Here is a 25,710-nt window from a genome sequence, read left to right as displayed (position 1 = left end):
TGTGTGTGGTGTGTGTGTGTGTTTGTGTGTGTGTGTGTGTGAGAGAGAGATGGGTAGGTTTAGGGGCAGGGGCAGTGTAAGGGGATAGAAAATATGGTTTGTACAGTATGAAATCCATTACGCCTATGGAAAGTCCCCATAAAACATGGAAACACTGTGTGTGTGTGTGTGTGTGTGTGTGTGTGTGTGTGTGTGTGTGTGTGTGTGTGTGTGTGTGTGTGTGTGTGTGTGATGGGTAGGTTTAGGGGCAGGGGCACTGTGTCTGCGTGTGTGTGTGATGGGTAGGTTTAGGGGCAGTGTGTGTGTGTGTGTGTGTGTGTGTGTGTGTGTGTGAGTGTGTGTGTGTGTGATGGGTAGGATAGAGGCAGTGTGTGTGTGTGTGTGTGTATGCGCGTGTGTGAGAGAGAAAGAACAGATCAGTGATAAAGGCAGGGACATCAGCACGACAGCACGTGTAGCTTCACACAGTTTGATAGCCGCTTGTTCGGCGTGTTTCGTGATGTTTTCCAGAGCTTGCTCTTCATCTCCTCTCACACCCCTCAGCTTACACACCTCTTCTCTCGCTGACATCACTTTGCCGTTGCTATGGCGACCTAATCCACACGCTTGCAGTGAGATGGAGATTTTTGCTGATGTCACCAGCGCAGCGTGTCTGTCACTCGTGTGCCAGGATCTAAATCAGGACCCATCCTCAGGGCTGGCCAACACACTGCCTATCTAAAACCAAAATATATATACAGGTGCTGGTTATATAATTAGAATATTATCAAAAAGTTTATTAATTTTACTAATTCCATTCAAAAGTGAAACTTGTATATTTTATTCATTCATTACACATAGACTGATATATTTCAAATGGTTATTTCTTTTAATTTTGATGATTATAACGGACAACTAATGAAAATCACAAATTCAGTATCTCAGAAAATTAGAATATTGTGAAAAGGTTCAATATTGAAGACACTCTAATCAGCTAATTAACTCAAAACACCTGCAAAGGCCTTTAAATGCTCTCTCAGTCTAGTTCAACAATCATGGGGAAGACTGCTGACTCGACAGTTGTCCAAAAGACGACCATTGACACCTTGCACAAGGAGGGCAAGACACAAAAGGTCATTGCAAAAGAGACTGGCTGAAAAAAATGTGCAAGGAATAGGGATAACCGCACACTGGAGAGGATTGTGAAACAAAACCCATTCAAAAATGTGGGGGAGATTCACATTAATATATATATATATATAAAACAGCACAATTCTAGATTTCACACACACACTGTCAAGATTTAGACATATTTATAATATAAATATTTTAACACACTGCAAAATGAAATATTAAATTTGATTATTTACTAAAGTGTGTGATGCATTATAAAGTCTGAAATTTGGCCATGATTATTTTGGTATAGCTAAGTATAGTCTAAGTTAGTTTCAGTTAAAAAAAAATCTGTATGCAAAATAAAAAATGCAGTATGCAATCCATAATCCAGAGCATGAGTTTGTGTTTGTGATTTAACTGCCCCCCTCCTCCGGCTGACTGTCTCTGTGATTCCCTCTCAAACCCTGAGGAAAGGTCTCGGATCTCTGGATCTCATACGAAAACACTCAGATTGAAGTAAATTAATTGAATTTCTTGCTTCCTCCAGATGTATCCATGATCCTTCACTGAGCCGCTCTTGTTCTCCAAAGACCAGCTCCATTCCTGCATCTCATGATTTGTCTGCAAAACTAATTTCTTAACCAAAACATCCCCTTCATTCAGGAACAAGACACGCATTAAAGGAAATGACAGGCATGTAGGAAACAAAACATGTGTCCGCTTTTATTTATATAACATGAACAAGAACATGTTTTTTTTACAATTTTTGAATGTTTATTATTATTATTATTTCTATTATTACTCAAACCTGTATGACACAAATATAATTTATCATACTAAATTATTATTTAACAAAAGATATTTATATTTATTTAGCAACATTAATAATTTTCTAATAATGATTATAAATAATGATTTTACTACTATATGAACCTAATATTTTTATTGTATTAACTAATTATGTAACAAAAAACAACAACATATATATATATATAAAATATAAAATACACAAACAATATATAATAATTTATTGTGTTCATTTACTTATTATTTAAAATGTATTATTATTTAACAGAACAATGTATATATTTATTTATTTATTTATTATTATTTGTAATTTCACCATTGTTATTCAAACCTGTATGAATCGATATTTATTTATTAAAAAATGTATATATATAAAAAATTAATACAAAATTATTATTATTAATAAATAATAATAATGTTGCTAAATAATATAAATATTAGTTTTGTTACTTAATAATATTTGTAAATAATTAATACATTAAAAAATAATTGTCATGTTGCTGTTAAATAAATACCATTATTTTTGTGTAATAATAAAAATAATTTAATTAAATATTGTTTGTGTGTTTATGTATATAAAACAAACAAACACTAATAATAATAATAATTGTATTTATATAAAAAAATTGTAAAAGTAAAAAAAAAAATTCCCATAGTGCTGTCTTCGTGTCACTAGAACTTCAAAACATGCTCCGATGCTCCCGCTGCCATTGTAAAGCTGGTTAATTATTTCCATCGTTATTATTAATGATCTCAGTCCAGCAGAGGCTTGTGACTGTAACTCGTGATTCGAGAGAGAGAGAGAGAGAGAGAGAGAGAGAGAGAGAGAGAGAGAGAGAGAGAGAGCGAGAGAGCGAGAGAGAGAGATTTGAACAACAGTACAGAAGCGTTCAAATCAAGAGCACCGAGAGCCTGACCATCAATATCACGAAGCTCTTAAAGGATTAGTTCAAAATGAAGATTTCCTGATACTCGCCCCCGTCTCATCCAAGGTGTTCATGTCTTTCTTTCTTCAGAGGAAAATAAATTATGTATTTTTGAGGGAAACATTCCAGTATTTGTCTCCATATAATAGACTTCAATGGGAACCAACGGCTGACGGTCCAAATCTATGCAGTCTCAGAGGAAGAGCTTCAGAGGCTCTGACCGATCCCAGAGGAGTAGAGTCTGATCTAGACTAACCATCGGACATTTTCAACAAAAAAACAGATGATTCCTTTAAAGGAACTGTATGTAAGAAATGTATTTCAATGAATCATAAAATGGCCCTGATATGTCACTAGACATTATGAAATCATGTTAATCTCAAACACTTCTATCACTCATAACAGTAGTCCGGCCAGGATATTGTCATTTAAAAGTTGTTGTTGCAGCTCAGCTGATGTTGATGATGTCATGTTGTGTTTTGGCCTGAAGCTCCGCCCTCCACCTATCGACCAATCACGAAGTCAGAAGTGTTCCGGGTTGCCAGATCTGCTCTAGTTACCACAGCTGGAGATCTACAAACGTTCCTGCTGATCCTGCAGCCAATCTGGCAACCTCGAGTCAGGGGGAGGGGGATACACCGCTCTACAGTCATTGGAAAGTGATTGCAGTGACCAGTTTTGGCCACAATCTTAAAAACACTTCCTTTAAGGTGTACAAACAAACTTTAAGAGCAAAAATACAGAGCAGTTAATTCATGCAATGGAGGAGTTAATAAATACCAGGAACATTTGGAACAATTTATAGAGGAAAAACAGGAAATAACACACTCTGAAAATCTGCGCAAAACAAATCTTGCTCGAAATGAATTAAAAACCATGAATAATAAGAATCCGCTGGATTTCCCAACAGAGAGACGACTCATTCAAACCCAACAAGGCTTGTGACACTGAGGCAATGATCAAACACACCCATGACGAATTCTGCAATAATCAACTTATTCAACATTTGTTTTGTGTTTAGGATATTTTCCCGACACCTGGAATCAGGGCCTGATAACACCCATCTTAAAACAAGGAGACAAACAAATACAGAGGCAATATAGCAACCTTGGGAAAATATTGAATATCCCTATCCCGAAAATAGCCCTTAATAATCACTAAAAGCATAATCCCTCGCTCATTCAGTGATCTCACACAGTCCCGTTATATTCATCAGTGAAGCTGACGAACGACACAATGAATCTCTTAAAGTTATTAACATCATGTCTACACTTGTGAGTGCAGAACTCCGCACCGGACAAACACTCGAGTGCTGAGCGGATTCAACACCTGCACTGTAAAAAAAAAAGGCACATTTTGAACTTTTGCAGTACAATCGACTTGGATGTTTAAGTTATTTCAACTTAAATTATGTTAAACTGATTTAAAAAATGAGTTACATCTTGTATAACTAATAAAAACAAGTTAAACATTTCTAGACTTATATTGATGAGTTAAAACAATGTAAAACATGTGTTGTCATAACTTATTGAACATATAATTTTTACTGTGTTTGATTGGCCACTGCATTCAAGAAATCAACAAACATGTCTATGATTGGCTACATTACTCACGGAAGCAAAAACACTGGAAATTTAAAGGTGCACTATGTAACTTTTCTGTCCGCTAGAGGGCGCCTATTCAAAACAAAGGCATAGAAGTTTGAGCTCAGAATGGTCTTCACCTCACATCCGGTGGGAAAGAATCGGGATAGGACTCGGGCAGAAATCATGTTCATGGATGTGATTATTAACGTTACTGTATCAGTAATATCTTACTGGGTAAGATTAACGCATCGCACCTCGCGAGCAGCGGGACAAGGGGGTTGCGTGGCCCCAGGGGTATTTTTCTGTTATATAGTGACAAACAATTTGTTGTTAATGTGGATATTTAAGAAGAAAAAAATCATTAGCTTAAATTATGGATGGGATTTCATTATTTTGGCTTGTTGGAAATAAGAACTGAATTTTTGAAATGCTTTTGAAATTAAAAAACTTTGCGTTTAATAAACACAATATATTTTTGAAATAAAAACAGCGTTTGTAGTGGAGTGCAAAATAATCAGTTTCCTTGAAATCCACGGCATTGGTTGTTATTATGAGTGTGTGTAGCAGGTACAGGACCTCTGCATCAGCCTTAAGTTAAAATGTTCAGCAGAAATAAAAGTAGACCGTTTATAGTTTATTATTATGTCTTCCAATTATCTGTATGGCTAAAAATGACTAAGTATTGGGAGTTATATCCGCTGTCATAAAGGAAAATGTCCATCAGAATGTGCCGGTGCCTTCATCGGACATGGGTTAAAGAAAACGTAGCCTATTTAGTTAGGCTATGTTTAAATATTAGTCTATAATATTATTATTTTTTGATTTTATGTTAATAATAAATAATAATTTGTTACATTTATATAGCGCTTTTAGTTTTCTGGGTACTCAAAGCGCTTTACATATAGAAGGGGGAAATCTCCTCAAACATGCTCTTCAACAAAGTTATGTTGATTATGAAAAGTATTGTTGTAAGGAAGTGCATGCCCTCTATAAACGTTTTTGCGATATATGGGAGCTTTCATGAAATTGTTTCCATTGAGCATATTTTCGATTTTAGTAATTTGACGGGTAATTAATGTTGCTAAATAAATATAAAAATGTCTTTTATTAAATAATAATGTATTAATGATAGATTCTATTTGTCATACAGGTTTGAGTAATAAAATAAAAAATAAATAGTTGTTATTAAAATAATAAATGCAGACATGTTTTGTTTCCTACATGCCTGTCATTTCCTTTAATGCGTGTCTTGTTCCTGAATGAAGGGGATGTTTTAGTTAAGACATTAATTTCGCAAATCATGAGATTCAGGAATGGAGTTGGTTTTTATTTACATTGTCATTTTCTTGTTATTCATAAACAAATATTTATTTACTTATTTTTGTTATTTTATTAAATTGTGCTTAAGTAGCCTATTATATTTTGTTGTTGTTGATTGCTCATGTAATGGCCAATGCTGAGAGAGAGAGAGAGAGAGAGAGAGAGAGAGAGAGAGAGAGAGAGAGAGAGAGAGAGAGAGAGAGAGAGAGAGAGATCAACAACTAAGTGTGAAGTATGAAATACCGAGAGAAACACTAGCCCTTCACACAGAACGCGTTTTTTCTCCATTGTTTGTTTTTTATGTAAACACGCCGCTAGTCGCACGCGTTTGGCCGTTGGGCGATAAACAATTTAAATATTTAAAATACGCGTCTTGAGACCTTGCGGCTAAACCAGCCCTCGTCTCATAGTGAAGCGGATTGGGGTGTTATGAGACTTATGGAGAGTTTCTCTGGAACAAACACACACACACTCCAGCTGTAAGTCACGAGCTTCCTCTGTCAGAGCAGTTTGTTGTCTATTTTTGTGCCGTATGTTAGTGTTGTACCATATATATCTAATATTATTTTGAGAGCGATTTCCTTTCATACAAAAGTGCTATGCTGACTTTGTACTTTGATCAGGACTGAATGACATACATTGCTCCCGACTCAAAGGTTTGATACCTTGTAGACACACACACACACACACACACACACACACACACACCACACACACACACACACACACACACACACACACACACACACACTTGCTGCTGTCATTCACCGTGTTGTTGTCTCTGATGGCTGCACCGCTCAGTCTCTCTGTGTGAATATATCGCCCTCTCTCCAGCAGGAGGCAGCACTGACTCAAACACAGGCATGACCACAAAACCATCCTTATTTATTTATTTATTAATTTATTCATTTATTTGTAATAATGAAACATGCATGGCATTATTGCATATTTTTATAATATCATTATTAACAATAATTAAACGAGCATTTATTTAAAACAATAGTAATAATAATAATGAGACCAGCATGACATTCATTTATTTATAATATCGTTATTTATGTATTTATAATAATAATAATACAAAATTATGAAACCTGCATACCATTAATTTATTTATGTAATAATACCTATTTTTATTGTTCCTCAAACCTACATGACACGAATAGTAATATTTATTTATAATTCAATGAAAATAATAATAACTGATAATAATTGTTAATGCATGATGCCTGCTGCCTTTGGGCTCAGTGATGTTGAATTTAAATACATGTAATACAAAGACATTTCATTCATTCATTCATTCATTCATTCATTCATTCATTCATTCATTCATTCATTCATTCATGGTGTTTTCTGGGAGGGACTAAAGGACAAAGTATTTTTATCAGCTGAAAGGCGGAATACATATGTTTTTATTAACTTAGATATACATTATATAACAGTTTTAGGTTATGTTTTAGTGTCGGTGGCAGCATGTCCCACACAAACTTGTGAATCGTCCCACATTTGGTTTGTTTTTGGTGGTCCCCCGAGCTGAATCCACCTGTGTCTCCTCAGGGTGTTGTGTATCTAAATGGAGTCTGAGCAGTTGTTCAACAGAGGCTACGGCAGGAACAGCTACAACAGCATCACCAGCGCCAGCAGCGACGAGGAGCTGCTGGATGGAGCCGGAGTTATCATGGACTTCCACACCACAGAGGACGACAACCTGCTCGACGGAGACGCGTCCCCAGGTAGGCCCGCGCTCGCACCTCCATTCAGTCCTGCGATCCTCCAGACGCCTCACGCCTGTTTCACACACACTCCGTCTGCAGTGTGTGTGTGCGGTGCGTATGCGATGCAGGTGTTGTGCTTTCACATATGCTGGGTTTGCAGTGCGTAACTGATCCACAGCTGTATACCACAAACACAGCATTTCTTCAGTATTTTTATTTCAAATTTAAAAGTTGTTAGGCTACTGAACTAGCCTGGATGGCAGCCGAACTCAGCCCCGCCCACAACATCTGAGCTCGGGGAGTTCGTTCTGGCCTCGCTCCATAGAGGAGTAATTATGGCCGAACAGAAACTGACCAATGAAATCATCAGGGCGGGCTTTAGCCGATGACGGACAGATGATGAACAGTACCGTAATCATCACGTCATCAAAGGGGCTTGGGTTATATTTGTTCAAATCCTAAACGGAGAGCTTGTTTGTATCTGCATTCACCTTCACTATTTCTCTCAGAAATGATGATCCATGTTGGGTAAGTACTCTGTGTATCATTAAAATCTTTTTTTTTTTTTACAACACCGGCAAAGATCGTTTATTTCAGCGCGCGTGCAGACAGGGTTGGCAAGTTTTTACAACAAAGCCAACTACTAGTCCAAAACAAGCCCAAATGCCCAATAGCTTTTCGGGGGAGTTCTCCGGAAACAAATGGTGTTGGGGGGTAAAATGTGTGTTATTTTGGCAAGGTTGCTGCTAAAATTCGCACTCATTCGCCTTATTCACCTCGAATGTTCTACGGAGCTCGAGGGGTACACTTTCCACTTCCGGTAATTCTCGCGCCATGGATTCTCTGAGCGGCAATGGCACCGCACTACTGTGTTCCCCAGTGCACCTCGTCGCACAGGAAAAAAATCATACAGAGAACAAACCTTTCACCGTTTCCCAGAGGATAAGAAACTCCGTCGAGAGTGGATAAACAACATCAGAAGGGATCCTGGTCGTAAGTTCTGCATTTTACCGCAGACGAAGTTCGAAAGACTGAAGCAACAGCAAGACTGGGACAGGTCAAGTCAGCTTTATTTAGCGCTTTTACAATGGCGATTGTTCCAAAGCAGCTTCACGGTGTTAAACGGGACAATATTGCATAAAATTTGATTTGGCTGCAGTCATTCTGGAGAAAGCGGTGATGTTATCAGCTTATTTTAATTTATCATATAGTGTCAACATGGGCAGATCAGTATTATAGTTGATACAGTTAATTTACATGTGGGAGATGTGTGTATGTATAAGCTACCGGATCTTCATATATGTCAAATAAAATGTCCATTTATCTAAAGAATAAAGTACAATTTTATTACACATGGATGATGTCTTTCATAACTTTACAACTGGTCAGAACATCATAAAGAAATAAGTCATTCAAAAACATTGATAGGCACACTGGTCAAGGTTTGTAAAGGTGACAATGTACATTTATTGGTATGGAGGAATACAAATGGCCTGCTTGTATATTGTAAGTGTGGAAAAACGTACCAGAAAAGGGCAGAACATTAGAAATTACATAAAGAGCAAAATTAAAAAACATTAACAAAAGAAAACTATATACATAAACATATCATCAGTGATGCATTACATGATTTTGTTACACAGCAGGCAGAAAGCTGTTACTGATTAGTACCGTATCGGTGTCCGACTTCCGGGTTTGTGTACCCCTCAACGGCGTTAAAGTTTTCAAAATGGCCGCCAGGTGAATAAGGCGAATGGGTCTATATATCACATAATAGTCGCTTCAACAAGCGGACATGGAAAACAACCCGCGGGAAAAACGCTTACTTGGCAACCCAGTGCAGTTGAGCTCTGTTGACATTTGACTACTAACGTTATGCGTCGCTCCGTTGCTCTGATTGGTTATCGGTCTGTCCAATCGAGGTCTTTCCTGGTTGGGTTGAAACGCCCCATAATCACAGCCCAATGGAGCATCAAACTCATATTCTGACTAGAGTTGAGTATGACCACGGCAGGCTGGCAAACACAGCATTTATTCATTATTTTAATTTCAAATATTTTAATTTAAAAGTTGTTAGGCTACACTTTAAGTGTCCAAGATTGCGCACTCGTTCTCTAATCCCTATATAGTGAGTGTGTGGCATTTGAGTGCACTACTGGTTTATCTGGTCCAGCCAGTCCCTGATGGACAGCCTGAACTCATTTGTTCGTGCTGAATATTCAGTGTCAATCAGAAATACACATTTTCCACGTCATTATGTGATGTCAGTATAAGAAACACTGCATGAATGAACCACAGCTCGTGTGTTTATTATTAGGGCCTGAGCACCGATTCTGTGAGGAGCCTTTTATAATTGCTCAGCCTATTTTTATTCTTCTCCCAAATAAATCGCAATTTTGAGGGCCTAAACACGCTCGAAAACTCATGGGACTTTGCACACACGTCAGAAATGGTGAACATTTCCGTCTGATATGGGTTTCAGAATTAGGCGTGGCAAAATGGCTCTATAGCGCCACCTACAACATTTCTATTTTAGCGCCGTTCTGGCTACGTTTCACATACAAGTATGACATTCATTAGACACATGTAACAGCCCCAATACCTTCAAAAAAGTCCCTGGGTGCAAAGTATAAAAAACTTAAATGGAAGTGAGATATTTTTAATATTCTCTGCAAATTTTTTTGCAGTTTTTGCCATTTCCAGACGTTGTACTTTAACACAGTGGTTCCCAAACCTGTCCTGGAGGACCCCCAGCACTGCACATTTTGCATGTTTCCCTCATCAGACACACCTGATCCAACTCATCAGCTCATTAGTAGAGATGGCAAGACCTGAAGTGGGTGTGTCTGATTAGGGAGACATACAAAATGTGCAGTGCTGGGGGTCCTCCAGGACAGGTTTGGGAACCACTGCTTTAAAGGGATCCCCTGGTGTTGAGACTTGTATGGCTTAATATAACATAAATGATGTCTCTTACTGAATTATGTGGTAGAAAACCCATGAAAGATCTACGTTATTTTAAAAAATCGATTTTATATTTGGACCATGGGCGGCGCCATTTTGTTTGCGTTCTAGGTTGATGACGTAGAGTGGTTGAACTCCTCAATCAGCTGGCGTTACCCGTAGCTATTTTTACCACAACGCAACTCGAAAATTGTTTCAGAGTTAAACAAAACCAATGAATTGCTTTGTAATTGTACTTAAAACACACTCAAACATACATGTGCACACAAACTCACCTACACAAGTCACAAACAGATCGGCGGGCGGGCACACACACCTGACAGACTGCTCTGTCTCAATCGAGATGTTGGGCTGCTCAGTCTCCACGACAGGGGCTGAATCCGAAATCGACCCCCTATACCCTAAAATAGGGCATTATTTGAAGGGACGGCCATTTGTAGTGTTGTCCGATAGTGGACATGTTCAAGTGCAGTCATTCAGTCTCACGTTCACCGCAATAACGAGTGTACAGCCGATTTACACACAACAGCTGTCCGACTTCACGCACTCGATCGTCTTCATTCACTCCTTCAAGTTGTATTAGTGAACAAAAGTAGCGAAAATTATTTGTGTCTTAAAAGTGAAAGTTTAAAGATTGAGGTTAATTCACTGAGCTTGTGCTCAAACTTTAATGCACAAACCAATCCCATGCATCATCACCAAAACATCCTGCCTCTCTTCCTCACGTTAACTTATCCCATCGTCCTACCTAGATATTCCCCTCTGCTGGATACATTAGGCATTACAGTTAATCTACTGCATATCAACAGTCTATCTATGATATCAACACAGGGAATAGTGATGTATGCGCGCACGCAGTGCGTGTGTGTTCGCGCCTCATGTGTGTGTGTGTGTGTGTGTGTGTGTGTGTGTGTGTGTGTGTGTGTGTGTGTGTGTGTGTGTGTGTGTGTGTGTTCGCGCCGATCTGTTGGGGTGTGTGTGAGTCTGTGTGAGCGAGAGAGTTTGTGTGCACACGTATGTTTGAGTGCGTGAAGTCGGACAGCTGTTTGTAAATCGGCTTTACACTCGTTATTGCGGTGAACGTGAGACTGAATGACTGCACTTGAACATGTCCACTATGATGTCGGACAACACTACAAATGGCCGTCCCTTCAAATAATGCCCTATTTCAGGGTATAGGGGGTCGATTTCGGATTCAGCCCCTGTCATGGAGACTGAGCAGCCCAACATCTCGATTGAGACAACGCAATCTGTCAGTGTGTGTGCCCGGCCGCCGATCTGTTTGTGTAGGTGAGTTTGTGTGCACATGTATGTTTGAGTGTGTTTTAAGTACAATTACAAAGCAATTCATTGGTTTTGTTTAACTCTGAAACAATTTTCGAGTTGCGTTGTGGTAAAAATAGCTACGGGTAATGCCAGCTGATTGAGGAGTTCAACCACTCTACGTCATCAACCTAGAACGCAAACAAAATGGCGCCGCCCATGGTCCAAATATAAAATCGATTTTTTAAATAACGTAGATCTTTCATGGGTTTTCTACCACATCATTCAGTAAGAGACATCATTTATGTTATATTAAGCCATACAAGTCTCAACACCAGGGGATCCCTTTAACAAACTCCTCCTAGAGATTTAATCAGATCATCATCATATTAGGTCGGTCTAATCTAAAGGCCTTGTTGATGTTAAACTGTGAAGATTGAGAGCTTTCCCTGAAGTGTGTGTCCGTGGCGGCCTCACAAAATGTGATGTTTCGTCATGACACAGGAAGTTGTTGTAACTCGGACATACAATGCTGGCAACAGGAAATGGCATGTTTTACATTGTGATTAACTCCTCGTTGAGATTTAACCAGATCAACATCATATTTGGTCAGTCTAACCTTAAAGGGGTAATACTTGAGCGCTGGGAAGACGAATCTGTATTTAAACTGGGTCACTGATGTAGTAGAAATGTGAAATTATTTTTTTATTTGGTGCTTTTTAGACTGAGAAAAGACAGAAAATGTATTTTTGTCTCATGGGGATGAAAGACTACAATTCCCAGAATGCTTCACTGCCCTGTGAGGCCATTCCCAAAGCCACCGCTACTGGATTACTGAATTATAGGGGTGTAACAATTCGTTTTAACAACGATTCGATTCGTATCACGATTTGAGGTTGTCGAAACGATTCAACGATATCGGTTCATTTAGAACGTTACGATCCGAAATGATTCAGTGACTTGAAATCGATTCAGTAACTTTGTTTTTAGCCAAAAATGTAATCAGTGTGACTGAAATAAATACGTGCAGGTGAAGTTTCCTAGATTCCTGTGGTTTCTTTTAAGGGAACCAGGTATCAATGGATATAAACAAACAAGTAATGGAAAATGTGTTCACATTTTATTTGAATAAAGTGCAACCAACAGTTTAGGTTGAACTAACAGGAAGTTAACCTTTTCTGCTCTCAAGTACAGTAAGTGACACCAACATACTACTACTGCTACTTCTGCTTGTTTTTCCAAAATAAAAATATTACAATATTAATATCAAAAGTAAAGTGCAAACAACATCTCTTCAGGTTTAATGAGCAGTGGCTGAACCTGCTAACGTTACTACTGCAAACAGCGAGCGACTTATTAAGAACATCTCCGTCTTTACTAAAGCCAAAGTGTTTCCACACACTTGACCGCAATGCTGGCTTGATCATTTCTCGCTCGTTGACTTCTGCTCTGCCATCCGCTGTCATGACAAATCCTGTCCGCGCTTTTTGTTTTCTTTGCGCTCGCGACTGCTGGCGTGCGGCTGACGTCACATATAGGCAGACTGAGTAACGTTTAACGCCTTTATCATTAAAAGTGCTAAGAAAAAACATCCACATAAAGTCTGACATACTTAAATCAAATGCGTTATTTCCTATTATCAATACAATCGATTCATTACCTTTTAAAAGCGATGTTAGATTGATATATGTCGTCCGGAAGGCCAACTTGCCGAGCAAAGATCGATGTATCGATTTATATTCCTATGATCCAACTACATCGATGTAGTAGATGAATCGTTACACCCCTACTGAATTACTTTCACTTTCCCACCGCGACCGCGTTCATCTTCATTAAATCAGTTCAGTTAGAGAACAGACACTACAATTAAAAACTGGCCGTGTGTGTTCAATATGTGATTTAGCCGCTGAGGGAGTCTCACAGCCCAAACGCTGCAGGAGTCAGATATACTGACCGTCATGGATGAGCTCGTGATGAGAGCTGAGGTAAATGCGTCCGCGGCATAGATTCACAGCGCATGTTCAGTCTGCCGCGTCTTCAGTTCATGCCTTTGAAAGCTTAACTTTCATAGGAATTAGTTTGAGAAGTTGAAAGACTTACTTTGCTCTGCTGGCCGCACCGTTTAAACATGAATTCCTGAGGCTGCAGCTGCGAGCTGAGTGCTGTGAGTGTGATCTCCGTCCCCCACGAGCGAGTGGAAAACATGCGGAAATGGCTCCCTCTGCTGGCTGTAGTCTTTAGCCTCTGGCCAAACATTCCTACGATGGCGCAAATATCGTCAATTTGCATCATAGGAGGAATTTTTCCAGAAATAAAATGCATAAATCTCTCGTCTCAGGGGGATATGAGGGGAAAAGCACAATCATTTGAATATACTCCAGGGTTTCTACTGATGCAAAGCCATATGCTAATCGCTGAAGTAACCCTTTAAATGCATGTCGCCCACTATTCGCTACCAGGTGGTGGTGGTCCTGGGTGCGAGGGCCCTTTTGTCGCTGCTTGCAGCTTTAATTATTATTATTATTATAGAAATCTATGCATATATAGTAAAATGTAATTTATTCCTGTGATTTAAAGCTGAATTTTCAGCATCACCAGTCTTTAGTGTCACATGATCCTTCAGAAATCATTCTGAAATGAGGATTTTCTGCTCAAGAAACATTTATTTCTTTCATTTAATGTTTATAAAACCATTTATTTGAAATGGAAATCTTTTGTAAAATCTGTCACTTTTGATCAATTTAATGCATGAATGCTGAATAAAAGTCTTGATTTCTTTCTTTTGAGTGGCAGTGCATTGGTTTTAAGACCCAGAGCTTCTTCTGTGAGTGTGTAGAGCAGTGGCTGAAACACACCGAGGTCTTATGAGTGTGTGGGATGTGCGTTTTGCTTCGGCCCTCATTAGTAAGTTCATTATTCATGAGCCTGCCAGACCTTTGTTGACTGGATTAGCACACACAACTAGAGTCTCTGTGACTGTGAAAGCGGGAGGTGTCGGCTTTCATTAAGCAATCTCTGCCCTATCAGACGGTCTTCGGCTGTCCGGGGCCTGGAAACTTACCTGTCCCACACGGGCTGGCGCTGAGGGATGGTTTGGGGCAAAACCAGGCACGGCTCAGAAGATCGAACCCCAAGTTCTCTTTTTTTAAAAACGATTAAAAAAAACATCCAGGTTTGCTGTGCTTGTTCGGAGGGCTGCACAATTTGGCCAAAAATTGGGATTATATGACAATATAATATGGCCATAAAATAATAATAATAATTTAAGATAAATACAAATGTATTATTATTATTATTAAAAAAATACTTGTAATAATTAAATAAGAAAATAAGCATTTAAGAAATAGGATATAATATTACAACTGTACAATTATAATACTAATTTTTCTTGTTTTTTTTTTCATTTTTGTGGACAATTTGAACAACATTTTGTGAGGTGTATATATCTCAATATGGCTGTAAAAATAATATTATTAAATAAAATAACAAAATAAGAAATTTCTATCGTATTTACAGTGAGGAAAATAAGTATTTGAACACCCTGCTATTTTGCAAGTTCTCCCACTTAGAAATCATGGAGGGGTCTGAAATTGTCATCATAGGTGCATGTCCACTGTGAGAAACATAATTTAAAAAAAAAACTAAAAAAATCCAGAAATCACAATGTATGATTTTTTAAACTATTTATTTGTATAATACATTTGCTTATAAGTATTTGAACATCTGTCTATCGGCTAGAATTCTGACCCTCAAAGACCTGTTAGTCTGCCTTTTAAAATGTCCACCTCCACTCCATTTATTATCCTAAATTAGATGCACCTGTTTGAGGTCGTTAGCTGCATAAAGACACCTGTCCACCCCATACAATCAGTACGAATCCAACTACTAACATGGCCAAGACCAAAGAGCTGTCCAAAGACACTAGAGACAAAATTGTACACCTCCACAAGGCTGGAAAGGGCTACGGGGAAATTGGCAAGCAGCTTGGTGAAAAAAGGTCCACTGTTGGAGCAATCATTAGAAAATGGAAGAAGCTAAACATGACTGTCAATCTCCCTCGGACTGGGGCTCCGTGCAAGATCTCACCTCCTGGGGTCTCAATGATCCTAAGAAAGGTGAGAAATCAGCCCAGATCTACACGGGAGGAGCTGGTCAATGACCTGAAAAGAGCTGGACCACCGTTTCCAAGGTTACTGTTGGTAAAACACTAAGACGTCATGGTTTGAAATCATGCATGGCACGGAAGGTTCCCCGCTTAAACCAGCACATGTCCAGGCCTGTCTTAAGTTTGCCAATGACCATTTGGATGATCCAGAGGAGTCATGTGAGAAAGTCATGTGGTCAGATGAGACCAAAATGGAACTTTTTGGTCATAATTCCTCTAGATGTTTTTGGAGAAAGAAGAATGATGAGTACCATCCCAAGAACACCATCCCTACTGTGAAGCATGGGGGTGGTAGCATCATGCTTTGGGGGTGTTTTTCTGCACATGGGACAGGGCGACTGCACTGTATTAAGATGACCGTGGCCATGTATTGCGAAATTTTGGGGGAAAGCCTCCTTCCCTCAGTTAGAGCAGTGAAGATGGGTCGAGGCTGGGTCTTCCAACATGACAATGACCCGAAGCACACAGTCAGGATAACAAAGGAGTGGCTCTGTAAGAAGCATAGCAGAGACAGTAAACGACTAGATAAACTGGTCAAAAAATGTGGGTCGGTCATGGGGAGAGGCGTGGACTCTGGGAGCTTTGGCAGAGAGGAGAATGATGAGCATGACACAGGCCATCCTCAACAACAGCAGTCATCCTTTATATGACTTTTTGGTAGCTCAGAAGAGCACACGTAGCGATCGGCTTCTTTCTCTGTGCTGTAGGACTGAACGATTCAGGAGATCATTTGTACCGGCTGCTATAAGACTTTACAATGAATGCCCCTGACTTGCACTTTATTACTATTGATAGTAATTCTTAACTAAACTTATGTATTTATTTATTATTTGTCGTTACTTATTGCTTGGGCAGAGTGTGTTTTTGTTTTTTATTTTTATCTGTTCTTAATTCTTGTACTTACTGTGTCTATTTCTTATGGAATGCTACTCGACACTTGAATTTGCCCTGTTGGGGATGAATAAACTATCTATCTATCTATCTATCCATCCATCCATCCATCCATCCATCCTTCCTTCCATCCTTCCTTCCTTCCTTCCTTCCTTCCTTCCTTCCTTCCTTCCTTCCTCTCTTCCATCCATCCATCCATCCATCCATCCATCCATCCATCCATCCATCCATCCATCCATCCATCCATCCTTCCTTCCTTCCTTCCTTCCTTCCTTCCTTCCTTCCTTCCTTCCTTCCATCCATCCATCCATCCATCCATCCATCCATCCATCCATCCATCCATCCATCCATCCATCCATCCATCCATCCATCCATCCATCCATCCATCCTTCCTTCCTTCCTTCCTTCCTTCCTTCCTTCCTAACTAACCTTCCTTCCTTCCTTCCTTCCTTCCTTCCTTCCTTCCTTCCTTCCTTCCTTCCTTCCTTCCTTCCTTCCTTCCTTCCTTCCTTCCTTCCTTCCTTCCTTCCTTCCTTCCTTCCTTCCTTCCTTCCTTCCTTCCTTCCTTCCTAACTAACCTTCCTTCCTTCCTTCCTTCCTTCCTTCCTAACTAACCTTCCTTCCTTCCTTCCTAACTAACCTTCCTTCCTTCCTTCCTAACTAACCTTCCTTCCCTTCCTTCCCTACAAACCTGGTGAAAAACTACAGGAAACGTGTCACCTCTGTAATTGCAAACAAAGGCTACAGTACCAAATATAAACATTGATTTTCTCAGGTGTTCAAATACTTATTTGCAGCTATATCATACAGATAAATAGTTAAAAAATCATACATTGTGATTGCTGGATTTTTTTTAGATTATGTCTCTCACAGTGGACATGCACTTACGATGACAATTTCAGACCCCTCCATGATTTCCAAGTGGGAGAACTTGCAAAATAGCAGGGTGTTCAAATACTTATTGACATGATTGAAGGTGACAAAACTATCTAGTCAGACCGGAAACCTGTGTGTAAATGTGTGGAGGATTGAATGAAAGGACACATGGGAACCAGTTTGGCTGCCCCGTCACCCCGAGGGCGGCGTCTCAGGAAGTTTAGACTCGTATCCACTTACATTGCTCGCTGCTGTGTGTGTATGTGTATGTCAACGTGTCAGATGTGGGACAGGTTGCTGTTTTTAACCTCGGTGTGATGAAGAGGGTCTGTGGCGCTTCGCCCTCGCAGGTGTTCAGTTTCAGGAAGCTGTTTGTGCAGTGAGAGGCCTGCGATGATTTCTGAAGCACAAAACACTGACAGGACTGAGACTAGACTGAGGCTTTGATTTAAACACCGGCGGCGCACCATACAGAGCCTATGGGTGACCTCATCACAGAGTCCAGAGCTGTTGCCTGGCAACAGTAAAATTATTGCTAAAGGTAAATGGTGTATGAGTGTGTGTGTGAGTGTGTGAGTGTGTGAGTGTGTGAGTGTGTGAGTGTGTGAGTGAGTGTGTGAGTGTGTGAGTGAGTGTGTGTGAGTGAGTGTGTGAGTGAGTGAGTGAGTGAGTGAGTGAGTGTGTGAGTGTGTGAGTGTGTGAGTGTGTGAGTGTGTGAGTGTGTGAGTGTGTGAGTGTGTGAGTGAGTGAGTGAGTGAGTGTGTGTGTGTGAGTGAGTGAGTGAGTGAGTGAGTGAGTGAGTGAGTGAGTGAGTGAGTGAGTGAGTGAGTGAGTGAGTGAGTGAGTGAGTGAGTGAGTGAGTGAGTGAGTGAGTGCAAGTGATCGTGTGATAAGTGGCATTTATAAAACTGTATTTTTAAATAATGTATATATTGTTTAATTATTGAATTAGTTATTTAAAAAATATATACTTAAAATAATTAATTAAATTATAATTATTAAATCATTAATTATTTATATACATATTTATGTGAATGTATTTATATACAATAAATGTATTTATGGTATAATATTATACTTTGTTATTTAAATAAATAATTATTTTAATGAATCATATAATTATTTATATCAGTATTTTATATAAATATTTAATTAAATATTTAATTAAATTATTAAATATACACATTTTGAATAGATTTATTTTTATATATATATATATATATATATATATATATATATATATATATATATATATATATATATATATAGTAATTAATTTATTACATACTAATATTTTTACAATAATAATTATATACATACAGATTTTTGTATTAATTATTAATTACAAATGACTTGAAAATCCATGGAAATTGATTTGGTCTAAACTGGTTTTGAAATGGTGCATATTATATTTTTTTGTGTGCTGCTTTCATGTCATATTTAGGCTGAAATATCTCCGATATCTAACAAGTACTACTTATTTTCACATTTGTGTACATTTTTAAGACATCGAATAATATAATTGTACAGTCCCGTGATCATGACAGTGGACAGGTTAGGAAACCGAACGCGACGTGAAGCGCGAACGCGCTGACGTCATTGCCTGCCGCATTGACGCGCTGGAGTGACGCAATCACGCAGTTGTTCTCAAACGCACTAACGCAGCGCAGCTGATCATGGCCGCCGCTCTCGGTTCTGCTGCTCGAGCGCGTCTGTGATCCGAGGGTCGCGATGATCGGTGTGGAGGAGGACTCCGCCGACCCGTATCTACCGTATGACGGCGGAGGGGACACGATCCCTCTGCAGGAGCTGAGCGGCAGAGGTACGGCTTTATCCGCCGCGTACCGATACAGTCATCGCATATAATCGATCATGTATATGCGTATCAGAGTATACGCGCGCGCGCACCTCACGCATCATGTGTGCGTGTCGGTAATCTTAGGTTGCGTTTGCTGACAGGAGACATGTTTTCACGCACACTAACGGGTGTGTGTTGTTGCATCATTGGCAGTGTGTTGCATTGCACGCATTATAAATGCGTTGCGTTTGCAGATGCAATAACACACATAATGCGACAGGACACTCGCGCACGCATGTCATCGGAATTAAAATGAGTGATTTCTTTATTCTTTATGTATTTTTATTTATGCTTTGTATGCATGCATTTATCTTTTAGTAGAGATCTATTGATGTCAGTGTGTTTGTGTAACGCAAATATCATAAACCTCGTACATGGACACCGCGGCACCCTTATCTCAGGAGATCTCTAGGTGTGTGTGTGCTGTGTATGTGTTGTTGGGGATAATGCTACGTCCTGGATTATGCTAGGGTTATTATACTGACCTAAAACCATGATTTAATTGCGTATTTTACTATATTACTACGGCTATATCACAAACGAGGCTATATAATCAAGCCTAGGCTTATAAAGGCTATATAATAAACTAATTCAAATAATTATAAAAACTATAATGCTATCTCAGTAATACTAATGTAACGCTGGCTGAGTTGTTGAATCTGCTTGGCATTCATAATTCCAACAGGGGAGACCTGTTGCTCTCTGTGTGAGCGCAGTAATGCATTGAATAATAATCCGTCATGACCCTTATTATATTGTTCTTTAAATGGCTGTTTGCCTTCACAGTGTTTCCAGTAAGTGTGGTTGAGGCCTCAGCTCATGAGTGCGTATTGTGCGACGTGTCTCACATTAACACCCAGAGTTCAGCGTTTTCTGCGTTTTGCAGTCACGAGCAGTGAGTTTTTTTCCCCTTTCTCAGCTTTAAAGGTGCAGTAAGCGGTTTCTGAGAATCATTATTAATAGCCATGGCGTTCTCACATCACATATGTTCTCACATACACCGTGAAGCACATATTTTTGGTTTAACTTAACCCTTTCATGCACGGTGTCCACATTTGGGAACCGGTCAATGGACCGACAGCATTATTATATCTGTTTTGTGTTCCAAATATTCATTGCTTGATGACATAATTAATCCAAGATGGCTGACAGTGATAGTCATGTGCCAAATGGATAGACAGTAAACACATAGACTTCAACTGCAGAAAGTGAGGTCAGTAAGGAGCACTCGCTTCCTGATGGACTTCCTGATGGCGGCGTGAACTGCGCAGGCTCAGACTGAGCTTGACGACGTAGATGTGACGTGAGCCTCCTGTCTGACAGCTGTAGGTCTTCTAGTAGTTGTGGAAAGTGAAATCTGAATCACGTTGTTTAAATATTTTCTCCCGTTGCTTTTGGCTCACTATGGGCTTCTCCTCATTCTTCCCCCTTGACTTTATCAGACTTTATGTCTCCACGTCCCCCCGACTGTCTCGTAGACAGTAAAAGATTGCCTGCGAGCGTCTCCTCAGGTCTATACGGTAATTCCTCAGCTGTGCGACAGAGTCGCGTGGTTATGACGCAATCGTTAGCCTATTTTTACAAAAACAGCTTCTGCGGGGCGATAGTGTAAGATACAAGGTAATGGAGCCTTTCATGCATTGTCGTGTTTCTTTAGAAATAAACAATGGACAAATGGAGTCTTTAAACGCCTCAGATGTAAAGTTATTCACTGTCAAAGTGACTCAAAAATGAATGGGAGTCAATGGGATGCTAACAGCAGGTGATGGCTTGGTTAGCAATGGCCGCCCCTAGGGGTGGAACGCTTTCCGAGCGCTAGATTACCCCCTTGGCCAAATGCCCCAGCCATATCTGTGAAAAACTTTTATACAAGGAGGTCAATTGAGCTAAAAAAAAAATTATTAGGATGTACAGTAAAGTATGAAGATTATATTAGTATTTTATAAACTAAATTTTAGAGTAAAATGTAGTTTTTATGCACGAAAAAAGAACTGCCCACGTATGTGGCCATCATGCAACAGAGGAGTCAGATTGTATAAAGTCTGATTTCTGTAACCTGCTAAATATCGGTTCTATTGTCGTAAAGATGTTATGATTTGTCTTATATTTTAATAAACGAGACATTAAACAAACATATCAACATAAATTAAAAAAGTCATTAAAAATGACTTACTATGGCTTTAAATGGCAACCTTACACATGCATACTGAGACAAATTAGCATTTTGCACCAGAATAATAGAGAATATCCCAGAGGACAGTGAGAGTGACTGACGGCAGCGATGAGGAGTTTGAGCCAGCAAAGCCCAGCTCTAGGTTTCCACATGTAACTACGGTTATAATAACTACAATATTCATTTTATTTTTATTATTATATATTATTGTTTTTAATAATTGGGCTGATATATATATATATAGCATAACATTTCATAATAAATAAAAAAAACGCAATGTTGCTGTTCCATATTGTCATCTGTGGCTTTATTTCCCACATGGTCAGTTAAATAACTTTTAAATATAGTAACATTTTGTAAAAATGAAAATGGGATTACAATTTTAGCATCATATTAAAGTAATAAAAATAATCTTTAAAAAATCTAGATAATATTTTTTATAATTCATGCGTGCAAGTTACCTAGTTGTCTTAATTTTGTGTTTATTGAAAATCAAAATTTGAGTTAATACAATGAAGGAAATTGGTTTAATAAATAGAAACTCAAACTATTATGGTTTCTGAAAATGTGATAAATCATGAAAAAAGCACAATTTGGCATGTTTCACTGCATCATCAGAAATAAAACACAAGTACCCAATATGCTTACAAAATATTTTAATAATTGAATAAAAGTTCTTTACACACTAAAACACTAACACTAAAAGAAATGTTGTCAACCCTGTAAAGATGTCAGTAGTCACGTTTTTCAAGTTTAAGTCTTCCAACATTAATCTATTCACTCTCCTGACTGCTTTGTCGGAGAAAACAGCAGATTCGACGATGGGATTGGTCAGATTGCCTGTCACTCAAACTTCACCGAAGGGTGAATTGGGAAACCGTCATAGCGAAGCAAAATAATGCTTCTAGGAGAAAAGATAGTGAAGATGAATAATGAATGACAAGAAAGAACAAAAAAATTAGCATACTTAACAAGAAACCTTTTCCAATATTAATATAGGTCCTAAAACTCTTGCCTGATCATAACCCTCCTTCTAATCTGAGCATTTCTCTTTTGTAATGTCTCTCAGCCATCTCTCCTTCTACACTTCTCTCTCTCTCTCTCTCTCTCTCTCTCTCTCTCTCTCTCTCTCTCTCTCTCTCTCTCCTCCCCTTCATGAGTGGACACGCCCCCTACTGCTGATTGGCTCACTCTCTGCCCCTTTAAGGGTTTGTTTACCCAAAAATTAAAGTTTAACTAAAAATTCTGTCACTAATTCCTCACCCTAAAGTCGTTCGACATCCGTAAGACCTCCGTTCATCTTCAGAACACAAATTAAGATATTTGTGTTGGAAGTCCGATGGCTCAAAAAGGCCTTCATTGACACCAATGTCATTTCCGAGAATAGAAAATAACATTGAATAGTAGGGCTGAACGATATTCTGTTTTAACATCGACATCGCGATGTGCGCGTGTGCGATAGTCACATCGCCGGCACATGCTATGTGAAGGGTCGTAGCCCATGGTGTATTAAGAGAACGGTAGCACACGGTAAACACACAGAGTTTGTTGAGGGAGTGCACGTTCCCCGAGCCTGCACAGTGATTGGTTCGCTGTGCCGCTGCTCACCGCTCACGGGCAAACAGTCACTGCTAAAATGCGCGATGAAGAGGGAAAAAAAAAGGTTCGTAGCAGAAATCATCTTTTTGGGACTATTTTGGCTACATAAAGGAGGATGTTGAACAAAAAGAGTGTCTTGTGGCCACAAAACAAGAAAACACCACCAAATTGTCTGATCACTTAAAACGGCACCACAAAGCTCTTTACGACGAACACAAAGCAGGGCGCGACATTAAGGCTTGTCCGGGACATGTGGGTGTTTTGAAGGGACAATTGAAAGAGAATTTTACTTGACTGACGGACAAGAGCCTGATAAAAACAAAAAATAACTAGCGAATCACCAAAATGCAAGAACGTTTGTGCATTAATTTAGTGTACGTGGTGATCGATTGTGGATAATAATAGTGGATAATAATATAATGAACTGACGATAATAAGGTCGCGCTGTTGACGCTCGTGCAGCCTCTCGAGGAGAAATCACAACACTAGAGCGTTTTCCTGAATACCATCACGACTGAAAAATGACACTGATTTCATATGACAGCTCCATAAACAACTAATTAACATTCACTTAAAGTCACTTACATTTTAGATGCAATATTTAGTGTTTTTGTTCTATTTCAGCAGTGATAATCATTCACAGCTGACCCGTAACACTTCTTACTCATAGCAACAAGTGCGAACGATTCAGCGTTTTAATGAATCGATTGAATGAACGACTCAGTGACTCACTCATTAAGACGGTCACCTGCTGCCACCTACTGGAGGTTTAGTTTCATGTTTGCACATACTTTCCAACATTTCTTTTTGTCACTTGTAATGAAGCTTGCTTATTAGTGAAATTATTAATATCACGGAATGGTAATTATTGACTTTAGCCTGGATTGATGGCTCTCAATATCGCAATATATATAGTTGGGGGGAAAAAATATCGCAATGTAATTTTTTTCCAATATTGTGCAGCCCTATTGAATAGCCACGAGAATTAGTTTTTGTGCTCAAAAGTAAATAAATAAGGACTTATTTAGTGATGGGCTGATTTCAAAACAAAGTTTCGAACCGTTATGAATCAGTGAATCAATTCATGATTCGGATCGCCAAAGTCACGTGATTTCAGCAGTTTGGCACGCGATCCGAATCATGAATCGATTCACTAACCTTTCAAAGCTTTGTTTTGAAATCGGCCCATCACTATATAAGTCGTTATTTAGTTTTTTTGCACACAAAAACTATTCTGGTCTCTTCATAAATGATCGTAGAGCCGCTGTAGTGAGATGGGCTTTGTAACGACGTCTTTAGTGCCTTTATGGGTCTTGAGAGAGGAAATGACATCGGTGTCAATGAAGGCCTTTCTGAGCCATCGGATTTCAACACTAATATCTTCATCTGTGTGTGAAGATGAACGGAGGTCTGATCATAACTGAAGCTTACATTAATTTCACGTCAGAAAAGTATTTTGAGATGCAACATCCTGTGAGACAGTGCTCTTTACTTCAGCATTTGAAAGCAGCCGTCTGTCAGTGAGTGAGTTTCGAGTAGCTCTTGTAGACCTACTTTATCCCAAAGAGCGTAAATGATGCCTTCATAGAGCGTTTTAAGGGGAAAACGCTGGAATACCAGTTTCACACAGTGCCATCTGCGGTTAAAAACAAGAATCGGTCAATCGTGATGCATCAGAGAATCTCTATTTCATTCCACCTCTACTCCAGGACACAAAGTCTGCAGTCATTGCACACTTGATAATGTGTGTGTTTCTGCGTTGCCTGTTATCAGATCTGAATGAGGAGCAATGTGACTCGCTTAATAAAACGTCTTTAAATATGCCGTCCGGTCGCTGGCATCAGGGACGGTAATCCGTGAGCAAACGCCGCAGCTCAGTGTCAGACAAGCCACAGCACAAACAAACACACTTCTGTAATATTTAGCGAGTGCAGAAGAACATCAGCAGAACACACACACACACACACACACTTCTCACCTCGCGTGGTTAAACAGCATGTCCCTTCAAAACGTTGGGATCAGTTCGCTTTGACATTCTCAGTGTAATCTTAAATTAAAATAATCAATTGTTAAATAAACTGTGAAGTAGTTTTAAAGATATAAAGGTCTGTAAGAATATTTTTTTTAGGTCAAATATTAAATTTTTTTTAACCCTTTTTAACCCTTCACAGAGTTAAATTTACTTGAAAAGCTGCACTGGATCAGATTTTAAGAGGTGTGTGATGCAATTAGCTTTCGATTATTAATTAGCAATCGATTAAAAGTCATTAATACAAACAATATTGTTCAAATCAATTATATTTATTCATATTATTGGTATTAAGTACTAAAATAACCAATAAAAATAGCTATTGGTCATTAAAAACAGTAATAATAGATTGTGTCTTAAATATAAGTGTATTTTGTCTTTCTGCACTGATATTTTTTTTTACTTTTGCTGATATTTTACTCGCACATCTCATCCAAGATGTT

At 38.9% G+C, this 25,710-nt stretch overlaps 1 protein-coding gene across 8 annotated transcripts in view; it reads left to right on the top strand.

The window, feature by feature from the left end:
- Positions 1 to 25,710, top strand: part of clcn3 (chloride channel 3) — a 78,606-nt gene that overhangs the window by 5,661 nt on the left and 47,235 nt on the right. For 6 of the 8 annotated variants that reach the window (XM_067447193.1, XM_067447202.1, XM_067447185.1 and 3 more), the window contains exon 2: positions 7,292 to 7,467. In XM_067447193.1, coding sequence (XP_067303294.1) covers positions 7,308 to 7,467 — 160 coding nt within the window. In that variant the 5' untranslated portion in view covers positions 7,292 to 7,307. Of the gene's footprint in view, positions 1 to 7,291; positions 7,468 to 19,237; positions 19,431 to 25,710 lie in introns of those variants that run through there. The other 2 variants (XM_067447197.1, XM_067447235.1) reach the window with 2 other exon arrangements.

The sequence above is a fragment of the Pseudorasbora parva genome, chromosome 1 (assembly GCF_024679245.1).
Source record: "Pseudorasbora parva isolate DD20220531a chromosome 1, ASM2467924v1, whole genome shotgun sequence".
Lineage (NCBI taxonomy): Eukaryota > Metazoa > Chordata > Actinopteri > Cypriniformes > Gobionidae > Pseudorasbora > Pseudorasbora parva.
Note: the sequence above shows the minus strand (reverse complement) of the source record. Positions and strands in the feature narration are given on the sequence as shown.